We start from the raw sequence: 23,394 nt of genomic DNA, 5'->3' as shown, positions 1-23,394 counted from the left end.
GATCCCATCAAACCCTGGGGATTTGTCTACCTTAATGCTTTGCAAGAAACACCTCTTGATCTTAAATTGTCCTTGTATATTGTGATACTCAACAATTATCTCATTAGATTGATCCGAGATTACAACAAAACTATGGTCTGAACGACACTCTGGCACGGACTAGAAGGGTCGAGATGGCCTGTTTCCGTGCTGTAATTGTTATATGGTTATATGGTTAATAATCCAGGCATGGTGATATTGAACGGACCCAGTAATTTCAAATTGTGTAGGAAAGAACTGCAGATGCTGGATTTGCCCAGTATGTTTTTCAACATACGAGGAATTTCATTTGCCAAGTGAGTCATACAAATAAAAAGCAACAGAACACCCAAAACACATTTGAAACATGAACACAAATGATAGACACAAAATGCTGGAGTAACTCATCGGGACAGGCAGACAGACAGGGAATGGGTGACGTTTCGGGTCGAGACTCTTCTTCAGACTGGAGTGAGTTTGAAGAAGGGTCTCGACCCGAAATGTCACCCATTCCCTGTCTGTCTGCCTGTCCCGCTGAGTTACTCCAGCTTGTTGTGTCTGTCTCCGGTTTAAAGCAACAATCTGCAGTTCCTCCCTGCACAATGAAGCAGCCTGGCTCATCCCGGGTGACAGCCGCAGGGCTAACACAGGGCCGCAATGGTGAGTAGATCTCAAGGGGAAAAATTGAGGTGCTGTGGACTCGGAGATCTTCATAGAGTCATCCAGCACGGTAATAGACCCATCGCCCAAGATGCAACATCTGTACCAGTCCCACTTGCCCGCGTTTGGCGCATGTCCCTCCAAACTTATCCCCGCTGCCATTTTTGTTCAGTGACTGGATGCTGTTAACTGGAGTTTGCCACCTGTCCCACTGCAAACCCAACACTCTACGTGTTGGATCTCGCCGCCCACTCACTCCCCCCCGGTTGTTCCAACACTCACCGACTCCTCTAACTGGGACACAGCCCTCTCCATCTCTCCCAGGGCTTTCTCCCTGCATGATCGCGCTTTCCTGAAGTCCGCCAGGCACCTCCTTCTCTCCAGCCATCTCAGCGTCAGCAGCAACGCGGCCGCGCTACACACTGACCCAACGATCGCTTCGTAAAGCCAGGGCATCTGGAAAAACTCATCCCGCATCCAAGTCATTGCAAGCGCACGCTCCCTCTGGCTAAACACTGGCGTCAATGCCCGCTCAACTCACTCCCTTCAGCAGTGCTGACACACAACTCCCAGCACGGCTGAGCCCAAAACCTGGAGTGGAGCCCCACGACAATTGGATTGGATTGCAATGTGAATCAAGAGTGTTTTATTGTCATATATCCCAGCCAGAACAATGAAATTCTTACTTGCAGCAGCACAACAAAACATGGAAACATAGTACTCTATAAACAATATAATAAACGTGAATAATAATTGATTTGTGTGTGCGTATATATATATGTCTGAAGAAGATAGACACAAAAATGCTGGAGTAACTCAGCGGGACAGGCAGCGTCTCTGGAGAGAAGGAATGGGTGATGTTTCGGGTCGAGACCCTTCTTCAAACTGTCGACCAGAAACATCACTCATTCCTTTCCTCCAGAGATGCTGCCTGCCCCGCTGTGTTACTCCAGCTTTTGTGTCTATTTTATATATATATATACATACACACACACACACACACACACACACACACACGCACGCACACACACACACACACACACGCACACACACATAAAAACAAACAAACAATAATAGTGCAAATAGACAATCATCTTAGTATATTTTGGACAGTCAGATAAAGGGTATTGACCCTAAACCTCACCCATTCCTTTTCCCCAGAGATGCTGTCAATTATATGTATATTGCACATAACATTTTATAAGGGTATGCAAAAAGTTTTATTAAACTAAAACACGACTTTCTGACATACTCAATGCCTTGGCTGATGAAGGCTAACATACAAAATGCCTTTTTTACTGTTCTATGTTGCTACTTTCAAGGAGCTATGGACTTGGACAATGTACAGTATTTGGTGATCCATGTATCCATTAGCTTGCCACCCTTATCCTTAATCCTTGCTGGAATATGCCAGACCTGAACTTTGATCAGCTGGCAAAAAAACAAACGACTCCCTTGTCAGATGTGAATTTACCAAATACCAACTGATCTAAATTTACTCTCCCTGGCTCCTCCCTAATCATGGTATAATCAGCCTTACCTTAATTTAGTACCTCCGTCCATCAGACTTATCCATATTGATATACATCTCAAAACTGATGGAGTTGTGATCATTGTTCCCAAAAAGCTCTACCACTGAAACATTTGTCACCTGGCCAGCCTCATTTCCCAATACAACGTCCATTATGGTCCCTCCTCAAGTTGATACTGTGACAGAAAACCCACTTGAATGCACCTAACAAATCTGTCCCATCTAAGCCTTTTGTACCCAGTCAATATTAGAGAGTTTAAAGTCTCACACTACTGCAACCCTAAGGCATTTGCATATTTCCGCAATCTGTCCACATATCGGTTCCTCTATCTCCCGCTGGCTATTAGGAGGTCCATTAGAGTGACTGAACCTTTCTGATGTTTGTGCTCTACCCATATTGCCTCTGTAGATTAACCTACCAGTATGTCCTATCCGAGGGCCACTGTGACATTCTCCCTGATTAGTAAAGCATCTCTTCCACCTATTTTACCTCCCATTCTATCTTGTCTGAAACATTGAAGCCCAAGAACATTAAGCTGCCAGTCCTGTCGTTCTTGCAACCAAATCTATGCAATCCTTGATTGGACTCTTGATTGAACTACTTATACCATCTTCTTAAGGCAGTGCATCATGTAGATGCTTTCATTGAAAGGGAGGGCTGTGCACATGGTGGCCGAGTCCAACACTCTCTGCAGCCTCTTGCATTCCTGCATGTTGGAATTGCCCTACCTGGTCATGATGCTACCAGTCAGCATACTTTCTATAGTACTTTGAGAAAAAACTGAACCTCCGAACCTCTTCAAACTTCTAAAAAAAACAAGGGCACTGCTGAACCATCTTGGTGAATGTATCTATGTGCTAGTACCAGGACTGATCATATTAACCGACATGTTAATCGATCATATTAGCTGATATGTTAACCAGCAGGAATTTGAAGCAGCTCTCTCTGCACCCACCCACCCACCAATAAAAAAACTTGGTCTTGATATAACATTTCTACATCAGTGAGGCTAAATGCAGACCAAAGTGACTGCTTTGCAGAATACTCGTGTTTTATCTGCTATGGCCATTTGCATTTCAAAGTTACTAGCCATTTTAATTTCCCTATCCAATTTCTACACTTACTTATGTCTTCGCCCTTCTCCACTGCCAGGGAGAAGCCAACTGCAAGCTAGATCTGCATTATTTCATGCGTCTATGGAGGAGTACTGCCTCGATTGCCTGAACTATTATACCTCTCATTCCATTATAGTCTTAATATAGAAGATATATGATATGCTTGCCTTCATTGCTAGGGGCATTGAATATAAGAGTCCGAATATCATTATGCAGCTCTATAAGAATTTGCACTCAAGAATAGTGTGCCTTCGTGATGGATTCTTTGAACAGCTTGTATTGGAGCCTACCAGGGAGAAGGCAATTCTGGATTTAGTGTTATGTAATGAACCGGATTTGATAAAGGAACTCGAGGTTAATGAGCCATTAGGAGGCAATGACCATAACATGGTCAGGTTTAATCTACAATTGGAGAGGGAGAAGAGTAGCTCAGAGGTGTCAGTGTTGCAGTTGAATAAAGGAGACTATGGAGCCATGAGGGAGGAGCTGGCCAAAGTTGACTGGAAAGATACACTAGCAGGGATGACAGTGGAACAAAAATGGCAGGTGTTTTTAGGAATAATACAGAAGGTGCAGGATCAGTTCATTCCTTGGAGGAAGAAAGATTCCAAGGGGAGAAAGGGACGACCATGGCTGACAAGGGACGTCAGGGACAGTATAAAAATTAAAGCAAAGAAGTACAACGTAGCAAAGATGAGCGGGAAGCATGAGGATTGGGTAATGTTTAAAGAAAAACAGAAGATAACTGAAAAGACAATACGGGGAGAAAAGATGAGGTACGAAGGTAAGCTAGCCAAGAATATAAAGCAGGATAATAAAAGCTTCTTTAGGTATGTGAAGAGGAAAAAATTAGTTAAGACCAAAGTTGGACCCTTGAAGACCGAAAAAGGTGAATTTATTATGGGGAACAAGGAAATGGCAGATGAGTTGAACAGGTACTTTGGATCTATCTTCACGAAGGAGGACACAAACAAACTTCCTGATATAGTAGTGGCCAGAGGATCTGGGGTGACGGAGGAACTGAAGGAAATCCACATTAAGCAGGAAATGGTGTTGGATGGACTGATGGGACTGAAGGTTGATAAATCCCCAGGGCTTGATGGTATGCATCCCAGGGTACTTAAGGAAGTGGCTCTAAAAATTGTGGATGCATTGGTGATAATTTTCCAATGTTCTATAGACTCAGGATCAGTTCCTGTAGATTGGTGGGTAGCTTTTTAAGAAAGGCGGGAGAGAGTAAACGGGGAATTATAAACCAGTTAGCCTGACATCCGTGGTGGGGAAGATGCTGGAGTCAATTATAAAAGATGAGATAGCCGAACATTTGGATAGCAATAACAGGATCGGTTCGAGTCAGCATGGATTTACGAAGGGGAAATCATGCTTGACTAATCTTCTGCAATTTTTTAAAGACGTTACAAGGAAAATGGACAAGGGAGAGCCAGTGGATGTAGTCTACCTGGACTTTCAGAAAGCATTTGACAAGGTCCCACATAGGAGATTAATGGGCAAAAATAGGGCACATGGTATTGGGGGTAGAGTGCTGACATGGATAGAGAAGTGGTTGGCAGACAAGAAACAAAGAGTAGGTATTAACAGGTCCCTTTCAGAATGGCAGGCAGTGACTAGTGGGGTACTGCAAGGCTCGGTGCTGGGACCGCAGCTATTTACAATATACATTAATGATTTGGATGAAGGGATTCAAAGTAACATTAACAAATTTGCAGATGACACAAAGCTGGGTGGCAGTGTGAACTGTGAGGAGGATGCTTTGAGAATGCAGGGTGACTTGGACAGGTTGGGGGAGTGGGCAGATGCATGGCAGATAGAATAGAATAGAATAGAATAGAATAGAATGCTATTTATTGTCGTTCAAACCTGGGTTTGAACGAAATTCCATTTCTACAGTTTTTTTACATTACAAACACAATCCAAGACCCACACTTAACACAGTTTACATAAACATCCATCACAGTGAGTCTCCAACATCTCCTCACTGTGATGGAAGGCAAAGTCTTTATCTCTTCCCTTTGTTCCTTCTCCCGTGGTCCAGCAGTCCAACTGCAGTGTCGAGGCGAACTGGGGCTCCGATGTTAAAGCCCCCGGCGGGCGATGGTAAGTCCTGAGGCCGTTTAAGCCACGCCGGGTGATGTTAGGCCCCGGCTCCATGTCCTTCAAACCCGCGATTCCAGCAGGAGAAGTCGCCGTTGCGGAGCTCGGAAAAGCGGTCTCCCACCAGGGACCTGCGAGCTCCCGATGTTCCCGTCCACCGGGTCTGCGGCCGGTGCCTCCGAACTCCAAAAGTCGGGTCGCAGCCGCGCGCCACCACAGCTCTTCCCGCTCCGAAGTTGGCCAGCTCCACGATGTCAGTTCCGCAGGCTCTGCAACTGGAGCCCTCAGGTTAGTCCCGGCCGGAGGTCGCCGCCGGCTCCACGATGTTAGGCCCAACGACATCCAAGACCCGACAGGGAATAGTCGGGTCCCCGCACAGGGAAGAGATTAACGGTTTCCCCCACAGCCCCCCCCCACCATCCCCCACATATACACAGCTAAACAAAATAATAAAAACTGACTCAAAGACATACATTTAACAAGACAAAAAAGAAAAAAAGACAGACGACTGTAGTCGAGCCATGCTGTTAGGCGCCGCCACTCCCACAGATGAAGTTTAATGCGGATAAATGTGAGGTTATCCACTTTGGTAGCAAAAACAGGAAGGCAGATTACTATCTAAATGGCGTCAAGTTAGGAAAAGGGGAAGTACAACAGGATCTGGGGGTCCTTGTACATCAGTCTATGAAAGTAAGTATGCAGGTACAGCAGGCAGTGAAGTAAGCGAATGGCATGTTGGCCTTTATAACAAGAGGAATCGAATATAGGAGCAAAGAGGTCCTTCTGCAGTTGTACAGAGCCCTAGTGAGACCACACCTGGAGTATTGTGTGCAGTTTTGGTCCCCTAATTTGAGGAAGGACATTTGAGGGAGTGCAGCGTAGGTTTACAAGGTTAATTCCCGGGATGGCGGGACTGTCATATGCTGAGAGAATGGAGCAGCTGGGCTTGTTACCGCTTGAGGCAGGAATGAGAGGGTATCTCATTGAAACATATAACCTAGTTTAGTAGGATGAGAGGGTATCTCATTGAAACATATAAGATTGTTAAGGGCTTGGACACGCTTGAGGCAGGAAACATGTTCCCGATGTTGGGGGAGTCCAGAACCAGGGGCCACAGTTTAAGAATAAGGAGTAAGCCATTTAGAATGGAGACGAGGAAACACTTTTTCTCACAGACAGTGGTGAGTCTGTGGAATTCTCTGCCTCAGAGGGCGGTGGAGGCAGGTTCTCTGGATGCTTTCAAGAGAGAGCTAGATAGAGCTCTTAAAAATAGCGGAGTCAGGGGATATGGGGAGAAGGCAGGAACGGGGTACTGATTGGGGATGATCAGCCACGATCACATTGAATGGCGGTGCTGGCTCGAAGGGACAAATGGCCTACTCCTGCACCTATTGTCTATCGTCTATTGTCTATTGCATTTGCAGTACTGCATGTAATTCTGGTGGCCCCATTACAGGCAAATGTGGTGGCTTTGGAGAGGGCGCGGAGGTGGTAAACCAAAATGCTGCCTGGATTAGAGAGTTTCAGCGACAGGGAGAGATTGGATAGACCTGGGTTGTTTTCTCTGGAACGTCAGAAGTTGAGGAGAGATTTGATAGTATATAAAATCATGAGAGGAATAGATAGGGTAGATAGTCAGAACCACATGCAAGGGTAGAAATGTCCAACACTAGAGGCCATAGTTATAAGATGAGAGGAGGAAAGTTTAATGGAGGTGTGCAGGGCAAGTTGTTTTCCACAGAGAGTGGTGGGGGCCTGGAATGCATTGCCATGGGTGGTGGTGAAAGCAGATACGAAAGTGGCTTTAGATAGGAACACGGAAGTGCGGGAATAAAAGGATATGGATTATGTACAGGCAGATGAGATCAGTTGTCATCACTAGGCAGCATGTTCGGCACAAATATTCGGCCTGTTCCTGTGCTGTAGTGTTCTCCATTCTATGAAACCTTTGCACAAGAAAGCTATGGCACATGTTTGAAAAATGTCAGTCTGTGGCCAGTGTTGTACTGTAATAATTTTCCTCTGTAAGTGTGGTTATGCGACTAACCAGAAGGTAAATGCCTGCTTCCTGCATTACTTAAAGGAACAAACTGTATCAGAGCCGCTGCTGGCAGTCTTATAATGAAGAATGAATCAGGATGTTTTGTTCTTCCTAAATATAAGCTCCTGTTTTTTTCTTTACGCATCTGGGGTGCTCCAGTGACCACCATCTTTGTCCTGGGGGCAGACACAAAATGCTGGAGTAACTCAGTGGGTCAGGCAGCATCTCTGGAGAAAGGGAATAGGTGACGTTTTGGGTCAGAACCGTTCTCCTGGGGCCAATCTCCAATCACCAAAGAGCCAATGGCAATCACAATCATGTGTTGCCCATTCCCAAATCTGTCCCAAGGGGATCCTGGTGAAACCATGGGGCAGTCCTAGATCAATATGGTTTCCGTACACAAGACCCTGGACTGTATGCTCAACCACTTGCATTCTTTTGTGCACTGAATATTGTCGCAGTGAAACTGTGAGCGGCAATAGTGATATCCCTTGTGCAACACCAGATTGTTGTGTATTTTCACCCACTGAAGAATTTCTAGGCCTCTGGCTTCACCTCAATTATCTTGAACAGTTTTTTTCCCAATGGAAAACCATACCTGTCGCATCCTGTAAATTACAATAACAAAAATGCCCTTGAATTTATTTGCAGTCCATTAACTAGCAGTTTGGAAAAAAACAACCATTCACTATTACAATTTGAATATTTTTATTTGATATATTTCGGCTCAAGTTTTTGAATTACTTTGCTTAAACATTGAGTGCTACATTATCATCCAACAAACTGATTGTGAGTAACTCTGAGATGAATACAAGGAGATAATCACCTCATTATCATCCATGAAAATGTCCTACAAGAAGAAATGTACAATTGTAAATGTAAGAGCTAATCAAGCTCATTGACATTAAGAGACTGATTCTTTAAAATCATCCTCAGAGCAAGTCTCGCTCTATGTCACCGAGATTATTCTACCATTTTGTTTTGCTCTGTTCCAGAAGTAGCTATGTAATTTTCTTTAAATTAACGAGTCTTTCCACTTCCTTCATGAAACGAAGACAGAGTTCATCTTGCCAGGGTAAGGCCACACACTGCACAGATATAGGAAGATCAACACCTCCTGTCACAGCCTGAAATACAAGGAAATCAAACGTATTAGTACAAGGAGTAGACCGAAGGGACTCAAACGATACAGAAAATGCTGGAGCAACTCAGCGGGTCAGGCAGAATCTCTGGAGCTCATGAAGAGGTGACATATAGACTATACGATACAATATGATATAACTTTATTTGAGGAAGTAGTTAAGTACTAAGATTCTACTTATATTCACATTTAAATCTGTAGACATGTCTCCCGTGGAATGCATTTTTATTATCCTGCTGAGGGCTAAAATGATAATCATCAAAATGTTGCACCATGTTTCTCTCTTATTGCTACATATTGTTTTCATTCTAATTTGTGTCTAGAGGAACATGCCATTCAGTCCAATGTGTGTTTCTGATATTTATACACCATTTGATACAACTAAACCTATCAGCATAATTCATTAATCCTTTATGTCTCACTTGATAATCCTTATCTTTCATCCTGTAATCAATACCTTTACTTGCCTCAACTATTTCCTGTGACAATAAGATTGAGATTCTGAGATGGAAAGCAGAAAGTTGCAAATCGGTCAAGTCAACATGTATCATAAGAAAAACGTGAGAAGTTACTAATAAAGATGTTAAAGCAAGGCACTTAGAAAAGATCCAGTTGATTAGCTAGTCAGCAGAGTTTTGTGAAAAGGAAATCATACATGGCCCAATGGAGTTTAAAAAAATAAATAATATATGTTGTACATTAACGGGGACCTGCTTGACCCGTTATGGTGCAGCGGTAGAGTTATTGCCTTACGGTGCCAGAGACCCGGGTTCGATCCTGACTACGGTTGCTGGCTGACGGAGTTTGTTCATTCTCCCTGTGACTACGTGGGTTTTCTCCGGGTGCTCTGTTTTCCTTCCACACTCCAAAGACGTACAGGTTTGTAGGTTATTTGGCTTCTGTAAATTGTAAATTGTCCCTAGTGAATACGATTGTGCTAGTGTACGGGGTGATCGCTCGTTGGCCAAAAGGCTTGGTGGGCCAAAGGGCTGTTTCCGAGCTTTATCTCAAAAGTCTAAAGTCTACTGTACTTGGATTTTCAGAAAGCATTTTATGAGGGACTACAACAAAGGTCATTGCAGAAAATAAAAGCTCATGGTGTAAGGAGGTAAATAATGCCATGGATCAAGATCACCTGTCTGACAGGAAACAGAGAGTAGACATAAAGTAGTTGGTAAGCGGGATCAGTGCAGAATCTTCAACCTTTTCCAATTTTTGTAAGTGATTTGGATGAAGGCTCTAAGGATACAATTATTAAATTTCCTAATGGCATAAATAGACCAAATGACTAAAGAGTTGGTGCAGGCTGGAGGATTTCAGCAAATTGCACCATTGGAATCTCTTCTGGGACGGATGTGACGTATAAATGGGAGCGGGTGCGTTTTAACTGGAGGGAGACCAATATCCTTGTGGGGAGATTTGTGGGGAGAAGGCCATCTACACATTGCTTCACAAAACTTTCCTGCATACACTTAACAAATTCTGCCCAAATAAATCCCTCAGCACTAAAGCAGTCCCATTCAACTGATTCAGATTCAGAGTTGTTTATTGTCAAATACACCAAGGGCAATGAAAATCCTTTCTTGCATGAAGCATTAGGGAAGTTGAAACCACTTATTATTGCAACATTATTCTAACAACTATCTGCGATTTCTCTCTATATTTTTTCCTCTAATTCCCAATACCTACTGAGGGGCTTATGGTACCATCCCACCAAAGTGATCCCCCCTTTCATATTTACTTCTATCCATATGGTCTCGCTAGATGTTCTCTCCAGGATATCCTCTCTAACTGGATATCCATTTGGAGGGGATATCCTAAATGATGATCCATTCTACATGGTCAAGTAACAGTATGTTCTGACATCATATTGCTGCAATGTTCTCCCCAACCAATAACGCAACTCCCCATCTCCCCTACACCCACCCTTGTCATGCCAGAAACATTGATACCCTACTACTTTGAGTTGCCAGCGATGCCAATCCCTTAAACATGTTTTGTAATAACTATTACATCACAAGTCTATGTGGCAATCCCTGCTGTAAACACATCCACCTTCCCTGTCAGTCTTCTTGTATTAAAATATTCTTGTATCAGATCTTCATGTTCCCTGTCTTGCCCCTGGCTATTCTGTCTATGGGACTTGCTTGCTCTAATCTCCATATTTGCTTTACCATCTGATAGACTACTAATCTGGGTGCTTTGAGTAAAAAACAATAAAGATTATATGGGGGAAGGCAGTACTGCAGAGTCACGGTTACAATCAGACCTGTCATCATTTTGATATTCATGCATCTTCCTAGTTTGCATGTATGGTCATATGTTCGCCCTCGAGGCAACAACTCAAATGGGCACAGAGGAAATTAGAACCAGAACTATGTCCTATCAGTCCTTGACAGGATCTGCTGAAAATTCCTCCCTCAATAACTTTGCTAGCTCTAGCATGCTGTTGTTGATCATATTCACATCATTATTAAATGTAAAACAACTCCCTTCTCCCAGCAGTTTAGTATTTGACACACTAACACGATTCATTGTTTTATAATGCGCTCGGATTTGATAAGATATGCGAGTGGGCACACTGAAATACCACAATCTAACCACCAAGAACAACAACGTCCTTTCAAGTCAATCAACAAAACGGAAATCATTTTATTAATATTAATGGTTAGCTCCTGGCATTAAATCTCTTACTCAATGCAAAATGTGGTGCTTCTGTCGGGACTACAAAGCAAGCAGCTGATCCAGTTCTCAATGTCATGGCTCCCTCCAACTAACCATACCCAAGGTACAAAGCTCACCACTATTTGCTGAATTGTCACTGCAATCATTGATCTTTACACTTGACTAAACATTAACTAGCAAATTCAGATGTGAAAAAATGCAACAAAATGGTTCAGCTGTTAATTTATCTACTGCACAGCTAATGCCACAGCCATTTTAATTTGTAGCACACATGCCTCTTAGTCAAAGGGTTGTGGGCCGGAGGAAGGGGAAAGCAACTGGGTAACAGGAGCAAGGGAACTGAGAGAAAGGTGAGCATATCGAGAGAGGGGGATGAACAGGGGGAGATAAGACATGGTGGGGGGGGGGGGGGGTGGGTACTGGAAATTAGAGAAATCAATGTTCATAACGTGACCATAGACAAGTGGACAATGAAAGGCAGTGGAGAAGGCCGGGGACAGAAAGGTCAGTATGGGAATGAGTACGGGAATTAAAATGGCTAGCAGCTGGGAGCCCGGGTGGATAGAGGGCAAGTATTCCGCTGGCCTATGTTTGGTCTCGCCGATGTAGAGGAGGCCACATCAAGAGGATCTCTAAACTATACTCAACATCTCTGATCTCTTCTTCAAGAGAAACATAATAACCTCACAGACCAAATGTGCTAAGATTCTAATGAAGGTAGACAAAAGTGCTGGAGAAACTCAGCGGGTGCGGCAGCATCTATGGAGCGAAGGAAATAGGCAACGTTTCGGGCCGAAACCCTTCTAAGATTCTAATGAATTCTATATAGGGGTTAATTTTAGCATGTCGCAATCAAGAGTCAAGTCAAGAGTGTCTTGTTGTCATATGTCCCAGATAGAACAATGAAATTCTTACATGCAGCAGCACAACAGAAAATGTAATCATAGTATACTATCATGACATTACAAATAACTAGAATTGCATTGCCACCAAAATATTGAAAAGTGTTGCCGTGGTAAATGGTCTAGCAAGATTATTATGCTTCGTATATTGAAAATTTCCAAGCTGATATCAATATTCTAAAGTAATGCACATTAAAGACGTTCTGATAATTAATATTGTATGGGCGACACAATGCTGTAGTGGTAGAGTTGCTGCCTCACAGCGCCAGAGACCTGTTTGATCCCAACTACGGGTGCTGTCTATATGGCGTTTGTACGTTCTCCCCGTGACCGTATGGGTTATCCCCGGTTTCTTCCCTCATTCCAAAGACGTGTAGGTTTGTAGGTTAATTGGTTTCTGGAAATGGTAATACGTGATTGCAGATCCACTTCTGTGACCAGCACACAAAGAGGCGCCTGGCTTGAGCACCATCATGGAGTCTGCCATCTAGTAAATTGCCCCTAATGTGAAGGATCGAACTAGTGTATAGGTGATTGTTGGTCGGCGTGGACTCGGTGGGCCGAAGGTCCTGTTTCCATGCTGAATCTCCAAACTGAACTGAAGATGGGTTTTACTCCCGGATGCACTGTACTAAAAACAGAAAATCAATAAAATAATAGAACATTGACAAAACTGAATCAAATTCTGTCACACTGACCTCCTTGAAAGTTCTGTCCCAGATATCATTAATGTAACCGGTATAATTCATCAGCTGTCTCTCATCATCCTCCGTTACTCTGGTCACCGGCACGACGCCCGCAGGGAAATTTAACAGGTTGAAAATAATCATGCCACTGGATGCAGCTGAAAGGGAAATATCTATAAAAACAATTTATCTGTCGCCTTATTATCCAGGGTTTCACCTGCCTCTTGTAATAATAACTAAGGACACTGGATAATGTCCTGACGCAAAGCGAGAAATCTGCGGTCATTGAGGGAAGATGGGAACATCACAACATGATTCGCAAAAAATGGACGAGGTGGCCTTGCTCAAAATGAGCAGAATTATCTAAACATTATAAAATATAAAGCATCACAAATCTAACACAGTTCAACCCCATACACCAAGTATTCTCTAGCCAGTTTGCATGGGAGTTTATTCTGACAAATGGCACACTCACATGAGCACACACCTGTGGACCAAGTGTCCTAATTAACAAAAATTAGATTTAAGATTGCACCCATATCTTAAATTAATTCACAATCATCTAGTAGAGATATATATACAACTCATCTGATAACCACTTACGTGAATCACGTATCATTGAACTTTGAAACCAGATAGTGAAGTTTGTTATGAAAAATTGCAGCAGGATCATAATCGATTGGCCAGGTGGACTGAGAAATGGTTGATGGAATTTAATACAGAGAAATGTGAGGTGTTGCATTTTGGGAAGTCCAACATGGGCAAAACTTACACAGTGAATGGTAGGGCTCTGGGGAGTGTTGTAGAGCAGAGGGATCTAGGAGTGCAGGTGCAGGGTTCCTTGAAGGTGGAGTCGCAGATTGGTTAGTCAAAAAGGCATTTGGCACATTGGCCTAACCAGTCAGAATATTGAGTATAGAAGTTGGGAGGCCATGTTGCAGTCGTATAAGACGTTGGTGAGGTCGCATTTATAGTATTACTAGACCAAGGGCAGACCGGTTGGGTCTGCTCCCCCAACGCAGCCGTTCCCTACCCGTAGCCCCCACGGGAGACGTGGTCCTCCAACTCAAGCGGCTCAGGAATGAGCAGTGCGGCTGGTTTTAAATGGCGTCTTTGAGGTGAGATGCAGGCGCCAGCAGCCGTTATGGTCGCTGGCCAGCAGGAGGCGACAAAATGAGTGAGTGGGGGGGGTTTAATGAAAAATGTGGACATAAACATAACGAAATCTAATGAGGAGTGGATAGTTGGAATGAAAAGTGAAATGTCTACCGAAATGGAAAAGATCTCGGCGATTGTGCGTCTGGATTCGGCGTGGCAAGGAATCAAAGGAAGAAATGCAGCCGGCAGCCGTACATGTAAATGGATCCATTCCGATTGGACATCTGCGAGCATCGGCCATTCCGATTGGACATCTGCGAGTATTGGGCATTGTGACATCACACGATGGAACGAATCGAAAGGCAGAAAGGCAGCCTGACGGCAGGCGGCAACCACAGAGTTTTATATAATCACTAGACCAAGTGCTGACCCGTTGGGGGGGTAAGAGTGTGAAGGGAGGGGGGAGAGTGTGGAGGGAGGGGGAGAGTGTGGAGGGAGGGGGAGAGAGGTGGGGGGTGATGGAGGAAAGAGTGGGGAGGGATAGTGGGAGGGGGGAGAGGTGGAAGAGTGGGGAGGGTCAGAGGGGTAGGGGGAAGGGGTGTGGGGGGAGAGGGGAGGGAGGGGGGAAGGGAGGGGGAGAGAGAGGGGTGGGGGAGGGAAAGTGGTGGGGTGAGGGAGAGAAGTGGAAGAGTGGGGAGGGAGGGGTAGGGGGAGTGGTGGAAGAGGGACAGAGGGGTAGGAAGAAGGGGGCGGGGGAGAGAGGGAAGGGGATAGGGTAGAGAGTGAAGGGGGGGTGGGGAGAGAGGGATGGGTGGGAGAGGGAGAGGGGTGAGAAGAGGGAAACTTAGAAACATAGAAATCAGGTGCAGGAGTAGGCCATTCGGCCCTTCGAGCCTGCACCTCCAGTCAATATGATCATGGCTGATCATCCAACTCAGTATCCTGTACCTGCCTTCTCTCCACACCCCCTGATCCCTTTAGCCACAAGGGCCACATCTAACTCCTTCTTAAATATAGCCAATGAACAGGCCTCAACTACCTTCTGTGGCAGTGAATTCCAGAGATTCACCACTCTCTGTGTGAAAAACGTTTTTCTCATCTCGGTCCTAGAAGATTTCCCCCTTATCCTTAAACTGTTCTGGACTTCCCCAACATCGGTTTCTATAAGATCCCCCCTCAATCTTCTAAAATCTAGCGAGTACAAGCCGAGTCTATCCAGTCTTTCTTCATATGAAAGTCCTGACATCTCAGGAATCAGTCTGGTGAACCTTCTCTGTACTCCCTCTATGGCAAGAATGTCTTTGAGCATTGGGCATTGTGACATCACACAATGGAACGTTCACCATGGGCTGGGGCTCCTGCAAAGGCATATGTAAATGAATCCATTCCCATTGGACATATGTGAACATTGGGCATTGTGACAGGCAGGCAGCAGGCACACAGTTTTAATATATAACTAGACCAAGTGCAGACCCGTTGGGTCTGTTTCCCCAATGGCGTTTGCGGGGGGGGGGGGGGTGAGAAGGGGGGGAATAGGGGAGGGAGGGGAGAGGAGGAGGAGGAGGAGACGGGATAAATTTTGGAGGGAAAGGAGGGCGGGGTAGGGGGTGAGAGATGGGGAGAGAAATGTGGGGGAGGGGGGATGGGGAAGATGGGGAGGAGGGAGGGAGGGGGAGAGGGGTGGGGGAGAGAGGGGAAAGAGTGGGGAGGGAGAGTGGAGGGGAAGGGGGAGAGAAGTGGAAGAGTGGGGAGGGAGGAGGAGAGGGGTAGGGGGAGTGATGGAAGAGGGACAGAGAGATAGGGGGAGGGGGTGGGGGGGAGAGGGAAGGGGGTGGGGTAGAGAGGGAAGGGGTGGGGGTGAGAGGGATGGGAGAGGGAGAGGGATGAGGAGAGGGAGAGGAGGAGGAGAGAAGGGGGAGAGAAGTGGAAGAGTTGGGGAGGGAGGGAGGGGTAGCGGGAGTGGTGGAAGAGAGGCGGGGGAGTGGTGGAAGTGGGACAGAGGGGTAGGGGAAGGGGTGGGGGAGAGAGGGGAAGGGAGAGGAAGAGAGAGGGGTGGGGGTGGGAGAGGCGTGGGTAAGGGGTTAGAAGTGGAAGAGTGGGGAGGGAAGGGTAGGGGGCGTGCTGAAAGAGGGACAGAGGGGTAGGGGGAAGGGGGTGGTGGTAGAGAGGGAAGGGGGGTGGGGGAGAGAGGGATGGGTGGGAGAGGGAGAGGGGTGAGAAGAGGGAAACATAGAAGCATAGAAATTAAGTGCAGGAGTAGGCCATTCGGCCCTTCGAGCTTGCACCACCATTCAATATGATCATGGCTGATCATCCAACTCAGTATCCTATACCTGCCTTCTCTCCATACCCCCTGATCCCTTTAGTCACAAGGGCCACATCTAACTCCCTCTTAAATATGGCCAATGAACTGGCCTCAACTACCTTCTGTGGCAGAGAGTTCCAGAGACTCACCACTATCTGTGTGAAAAATGTTTTCCTCATCTCAGTACTAAAGGATTTCCCCTTTATCCTTAAACTGTGACCCGCTTGTCCTGGACTTCCCCAACATCGGGAACAATCTTCCTGCATCAGACAAATGTAATTCAGGACTTTTCTCTTCACAAGCAAAGTCAGAATGACGGTTAGTGAAGAAATCGAATAATCGCTGAGCGTTCAGATGCTGCGCGCGCCTCCTGCACCAAAGGGGGGGGGGGAGCGTGTGTCGTCACACACAAAGATCTTGTAGCGGAGAGCTCCGCTATAAGATCTTTGGTCACATACTAAGCACGCGCCTCCACAAACAGATGAGCGTCTTCTTGAATGGAGAGCGCGTGGCCGCCTCCACAAACAGTCACACACACTGAGGACCCTCCCCCACAAAAAATATTTTGTGAGGAAGGGGAGGAGGAGGGTGGCGAGGGAGAGGGGGAGAGGGTGGGGTGTGGGTGGAGAAAAGGGGGAGGAGAGGATGGGGGAGAGAGGTGAAGGGGGGGGGGAGGGGTTGGAGCGGGCGTGCATGAGTCGAGAGAAGAGAAAAGGGCAGAGAGAGAGAGAGAGGCTGGTATAACAACAAAAAAGCTGGATAAACTCAGCGGGTGCAGCAGCATCTATGGACCGAAGGAAAAGGGCAACGTTTTTGGCCGAAACCCTTCTTCCGGGTGTCGGCCAAAAACGTTGACCATTCAATTCGCTCCATAGATGCTGCCAGCATCTGTAGTTCCTTCTTAAAGACAGAGACTGTGCACGGTAAGGGAATGAGGAGGGAGAGGGGGAAGAGTGTGGAGGGAGGGGGAGAGTGGGATGGGAGGGGGAGAGGGGTGGGGGGGAGAGAGGGGAAAGAGTGTTGGGGGGGGAGGGGGAGAGAGAAGTGGAAGAGTGGGGAGGGAGGGAGGGAGGGAGGGAGGGGGAGAGGGGTAGCAGGAGTGGTGGAAGAGGGACAGAGGGGTAGGGGAAGGGGTGGGGGAGAGAGGGGAAAACAGGGGTGGAGGAGGGAGAGGGGTGGGGTAAGGGGAGAGAAGTGGGAGAGGGGGGGGTAGGGGGAGTGTTGGAAGAGGGACAGAGGGGAAGGGGGCGGGTGAGAGAGGGAAGGGGTGGGGGAGAGAGGGATGGAAGAGGGGTGAGGAGAGGGAGAGGGGAGGAGAGAAGGGGGAGAGAAGTGGAAGAGTGGGGAGGGAGGGAGGGGTAGCGGGAGTGGTGGAAGAGGGACGGGGGAGTGGTGGAAGAGGGACAGAGGGGTAGGTGAAGGGGTGGGACAGGGAGGGGAAGAGAGAGGGGTGAGGGAGGGAGAGGGGTGGGGTAAGGGGAGAGAAGTGGAAGAGTGGGGAGGGAGGGGTAGAGGGAGTGGTGGAAGAGGGACAGAGGGGTAGGGGAAGGGGCGGGGGGAGAGAGGGAAGGGGGTGGGATATAGAGGGAAGGGGGTGGGGTAGAGAGGGAAGGTGGGTGGGGGAGAGAGTGATGGGTGGGAGAGGGAGAGAGGTGAGGAGAGGGAGGGGAGAGGAGGAGGAGGAAACGGGATAGATTTGGGAGGGAAAGGAGAGCAGGGTAGGGGGTGAGAGATGGGGAGAGAGATGTGGGGGAGGGGGGATGGGGAGGGAGGGGAGGAGGGAGGGATGGGGAGGGGGGTGGGGGGAGAGAGGGGAAAGAGTGGGGAGGGAGAGTGGAGGGGAAGGGGGAGAGAAGTGGAAGAGTGGGGAGGGAGGAGGAGAGGGGTAGCGGGAGTGATGGAAGAGGGACAGAGGGATAGGGGGAAGGGGGTGGGGGGGAGAGAGGGAAGGGGGTGAGAGAGAGGGAACGGGGGTGGGGGAGAGAGGAATGGGAGAGGGTGAGGAGAGAGTGGGAGAGAAGTGGAAGAGTGGGGAGGGAGGGGAGGGAGGGAGGGGTAGAGGGGTAGCGGGAGTGGTAGAAGAGGGACGGGGGAGTGGTGGAAGAGGGACAGAGGGGAAGGGGTGGGGGAGAAAGGGGAAGGGAGCGGAAGAGAGTGGGGTGGGGGAGGGAGAGGCGTCGGGTAAGGGGATAGACGTGGAAGAGTGGGGAGGGAGGGGTAGGGGGAGTGGTGAAAGAGGGACAGAGGGGTAGGGGTAAGGGGGTGGTGGTAGAGAGGGAAGGGGGGTGGGGGAGAGAGGGATGGGTGGGAGAGGGAGAGGGGTGAGAAGAGGGAAACATAGAAACATAGAAATTAAGTGCAGGAGTAGGCCATTCGGCCCTTCTAGCCTGCACCACCATTCAATATGATCATGGCTGATCATCCAACTCAGTATCCTGTACCTGCCTTCTCTCCATACCCCCTGATCCCTTTAGCCACAAGGGCCACATCTAACTCCCTCTTAAATATAGACAATGACTGACCTCAACTACCTTCTGTGGCAGAGAATTCCAGAGATTCACCACTCTCTGTGTGAAAAATGTTTTTCTCATCTCTGTCCTAAAGGATTTCTCCCTTATCCTTAAACTGTGACCCCTTGTTCTGGTCTTCCCCAACATCCGGAACAATCTTCCTGCATCTAGCCTGTCCAACCCCTTAAGAATGTTATACGTTTCTATAAGATACCCCCTCAATCTTCTAAAATCTAGCGAGTACAAGGCGAGTCTATCCAGTCTTTCTTCATTTGAAAATCCTGACATTCCAGGAATCAGTCTGGTGAACCTTCTCTGTACTCCCTCTATGGCAACAATGTATTTGAGCATTGGGCATTGTGACATCACACGATGGAACGTTCACCAAGTGCTTGTGCTCCTGCAAAGGCATATGTAAATGAATCCATTCCGATTGGACATATGTAAACATTGGGCATTGTGACATCACACAATGGAACGTTCACCATGTGCTGGGGCTCCTGCAAAGGCATATGTAAATGAATCCATTCCGATTGGACATCTGTGAGCATCAGGCATTGTGACATCACACGATGGAACGTTCACCATGGGCTGGGGCTGGTGCTGATTCTATGGGTGAGAAGCCAGTTTATTTTGAAATATTGGGGGGGGGGGGGGGGGAAGGATTTGATTTAAAACGTGTACTTAAACACGACGAAATGTAATGAGGAGCGGATACTTAGAAAGAAAAGTGAAATCTCTACCGAAATGGAAAAGATGTCGGCGATTCTTCGTCTGGTTTCGGAGTTGCAGTGAATCAAAGGAAGAAATGCAGCCGGAAGCCGTACATGTAAATGGATCCATTCCGATTGGACATCTGCGAGCATTGGGCATTGCGATAGGACATCTGCGAGCATTGGGCATTGTGACATCACACGATGGAAACGAATCAAAAGGCAGAAAGGCAGCCGGACGGACCGCAGGCGACAGGCACAGACTTTTATATATTAGATAGAATAGATAGATAGATAGATAGATAGATAGATAGATGATAGATAGATAGATAGATGTTCAGTTCTGGGTATCGTGTTATAGGAAAGATGTTGTCAAGCTGGAAAGGATATAGAGAAGATTTACGAGGATGTTGCCAGGACTAGAGGGTCTGACCTATAGGGAGAGGTTGAATAGGCTGGGACTCTATTCCTTGGAGCGCAGGAGGATGGGTGGTGATCTTATAAAGGTGAGAGGAATAGATGCACAGAGTTTCTTGCCCAGTGTAGGTGAATTGAGGACGTAGGTTTAAGGTGAAGGGGAAAAGATTTAATAGGAATCTGAGGGGTAACCTTTGTTACACAAAGGGTGGTGGGTGTATGGAACAAGCTGCCAGAGGAGGTAGTTGAGGCAACAGACTGGTTCCTACCTTCAGCAACAGACTGGTTCCACCAAGATGCAGTACAGAATGCCACAGGAGATCCTTCTTCCCTGTGGCTATCAAACTGTACAACTCCTCTCCCTTCTGTTGCGGGATGAACTGACTCCCCACCCCCTCCCCCTCCCCAGATCTTTGCACATCCCTAATCCTTTCCACTCGTAACTTTAATGTCATGTTTCATGTATCGTGTGTTCTATTACTGTTGCCCGATCAATTTCCCTCATGGGATAAATGAAGTTGTATCATATCGTATCTTAGATGCACAGAGTCTCTTGCCCAGAGTAGGCGAATCGATGACCAGAGGACATAGGTTTAAGGTGAAGGGTTAAGAAAAGATTTAATAGGAATCTGAGGGGTAACTTTTTCACACAAAGTGTGGTGGGTGTATGGAACAAGCTGCCAGAGGAGGTCTTTGAGACAGGTACTATCCCAACATTTAAGAAACAGTTAGACAGGTACATGGATAGGACAGGCTTGGAGGGATTATGGACTAAATACACGCAGGTGGAACTAGTACAGCTGAGACATGTTGGCCGGTGTGGGCAAGTTGGACCAAAGGGCCTGTTTCCACACTGTATGACTCTATGACTATGACTATTGTTATTTCTTTGATAGTTCTACTTTCTGGGGCATTTCTAAAGAAGTTTATCTTAATGTGTTGCATACCTGACAATTTTCCTGCATATCCAATCTTGAATGCAGGTCCTATTGATGGACAGAGTAAAACTTCAATCTGCTGATGTTTCCATGCATTCATATATTCATCACGGTATGCCTAGACAAAGCACAATAATTCACCCCCATTTCTCTCTGCAGTCTTTTTTACCCTGAAAGTAACTAATCAAGAAACAATGAGCAACCTAGTTCTTACTAAGTAGAAACAAGGAAAAGCAAATGCTGGTTCACACAAATGGACACAAAGAGCTGGAGTAAAAGTAGGTGGCACAGTGGGCAGTAGAGTGGCATAGTAGCCGAGTTGCTGCCTAACGGCGCTAGAGACCCAGGTTCGATATTGACTACGGATGCTGTCTGTACTGAGTTCGTACATACTCCCTGTGACCAAGTGGGTTTTCTGCAGGTGCTCTGGTTTCGTCACAGATTTCAAAGATGCACAGTTTTGTAGGTTCATTGGCTTTTGTAAATTGTCCCTAGTATATAGGATAGAACTAGTGTACAAGTGATTGCTGGTTGGCATAGACTTGGTGGGTTGAAGGGCTTGTTTCCATGCTGTATCTCTAATCTAAACTAAACTGAACTCAGCGGGTTTTGCAGCATCTCTGGAGAACATGGACAGGTGATGTTTTGGGTTGGGACACTTCTTCAGATTCAATTCATACTATGTCAGAAGGATGCCATTTGACCCATCACATCTATATCAGCTCCCAGCAAAATAAAAATCACCTTGTCCTATTCTTTCTCTTTTTTCCCCTGTGCTCTAGAAATTATTCTTTCACGTGCCCATTAAATCCTCTTTGATTCTTTCTTTGCCATTTGCCTGCACCGAAGGGTGATTAACCTACATATTCCTTGTTTTTTTGGGAGGAATTTGGGGCATAGAGAGATCACATGAGGAAAACATGCAGACTCCTCACTGACAAATCCAAGATCAGGACTGAACCAAGCTATGAGACAGCAGTGCAACAGGTATCCCCCAGGTTTCCCCAGGTTTCAGCAAACAAGACACCATGGCCACAAAGTATCAAAGGCTGAGTTCCCCCACTCTGTGTGGATCTCTGAGAGTCTCACCATTCTGTGGCCTTACAATTATTAGCTCTTTATGCATTGTCCAAAAAAAAGATAATTAATATTGTTGAGGAAGCCCTATAAAGAAATATGGCAGTTAGATAGAGATTTAAGAGACTGCAGGTGCTGGTATCTTGAGCAGTACATAGAGGCTAGATAGATTAGTTTGTTGTCATAAACACGATGGTGCAATGAAATTCCTAATTCATATGAAGCTCACAATGTAAACAGTATACATGCAGTAATGATCGATACAACAGTAAATACAAGGACGTGCAAAACAAGACGGTACAAGATTGCAATGAAAAATAATGGTACTAAAGAATAATAAAGTACATATTCCATCAAAGTACTTTAATATTCTTTAATACTTATTTTTCATTGCAATATTTACTATCTTGTTTAGCACCTTTCCTTGTATGTACTGTTGTATTTATCATTACTGCATGTACTTTGACAGAATATGTACTTAAATATTCTTTAATATTGGTGGTGCAGGTATGTGGTACCTACACCTCAATGATGTAAAGAGTTAGTACATGACAACAGCTCTGGGACAGAGGATGAGAGAGGTGATTGGTTCAGGAATCAAATAGCAATAAGGAAGATAGACAAAAATGCTGGAGAAACTCAGCGGGTTCAACAGCATCTATGGAGAACTTTTCGGGCCGAAACCCTTCTTCAGACAGCAATAAGGAAGAAGCTGTTCTTAAGTCTGGACCTGTGAGCTTTTAAGTTCCTGTGTCTTCTCCCAGAATGCAGAAGAGAGAAAAGGAAATGGTTTAACTCTCCATTTGAAACATGGAACAAATTCTTGGGTCGTATCATTCTGTTCTACAACTCTTCTATGCCAATTCTATATTTCATAAAACAGAAGTAGTGAAATATTGGGAATGGTACTAGAAAGCTGCAATTTAAGCACAAGGACATTTTACTTGATTTTAATGATAATCCTGAAGTGAATATAGAGCTCAGTTCAGTTTAGTTTATTGTCACGTGTACCGAGGTACAGTGAAAAGATTTTTGTTGCGTGCTGACCAGTCAGCAGAAAGACAATACATGATTACAATCAATCCATTTACAGTGTATAGATACATGATTAGGGAATAATGTTTAAAGCCAGCAAAGTCCAGTCAAGGATAGTCCGAGGGAATCAGAGGTAGATAGTGGTTAGATAGATATTGTTTTTTATGTTAGTTAACATTTATTCTATTTTTATCAGATCAATGTAAAATACTGGAGTGTCAAACATTTTCAGTTTATATACAAATCAGAATCGTATGGTCATCTGTGTTTGACCTTACCATAACTGCAATGTGATGCTTCCACAGTTCCTTAACTGACCTTAAAAATATGGAAATAATAACATCAAAAATAGTTAGAAACAATTTTCTTGAATTGTAACACATTACACCCCAATCACACAGAAATGGAG

At 46.0% G+C, this 23,394-nt stretch overlaps 2 protein-coding genes across 2 annotated transcripts in view; both read right to left on the bottom strand.

Annotated features, from left to right (window-relative positions):
• The window catches only part of LOC116977910 (vitamin D3 hydroxylase-associated protein-like), a 30,094-nt gene extending 28,856 nt beyond the window's left edge, over window positions 1-1,238 (bottom strand). The window contains exon 1 of the mRNA XM_033028788.1: window positions 961-1,238. Within this exon, the coding sequence (XP_032884679.1) occupies window positions 961-1,164 (204 nt within the window). The 5' untranslated portion in view covers window positions 1,165-1,238. The remainder of the gene's footprint in view (window positions 1-960) is intronic.
• A 6,935-nt stretch (window positions 1,239-8,173) lies between these two features.
• LOC116977392 (vitamin D3 hydroxylase-associated protein-like) overlaps window positions 8,174-23,394 on the bottom strand; it is a 40,435-nt gene continuing 25,214 nt past the window's right edge. Inside the window, exons 13-16 of the mRNA XM_033027822.1 lie at window positions 23,264-23,303; window positions 20,883-20,991; window positions 12,905-13,050; window positions 8,174-8,605 (exon numbers count right to left, since the gene is read on the bottom strand). Of these exons, the coding sequence (XP_032883713.1) occupies window positions 8,480-8,605; window positions 12,905-13,050; window positions 20,883-20,991; window positions 23,264-23,303 (421 nt within the window). The 3' untranslated portion in view covers window positions 8,174-8,479. The remainder of the gene's footprint in view (window positions 8,606-12,904; window positions 13,051-20,882; window positions 20,992-23,263; window positions 23,304-23,394) is intronic.

This window comes from Amblyraja radiata, chromosome 10 (genome assembly GCF_010909765.2).
Source record: "Amblyraja radiata isolate CabotCenter1 chromosome 10, sAmbRad1.1.pri, whole genome shotgun sequence".
Lineage (NCBI taxonomy): Eukaryota > Metazoa > Chordata > Chondrichthyes > Rajiformes > Rajidae > Amblyraja > Amblyraja radiata.
The sequence above is the reverse complement of the archived record's forward strand: the minus strand, read 5'-3'. Positions and strand labels throughout refer to the sequence as shown.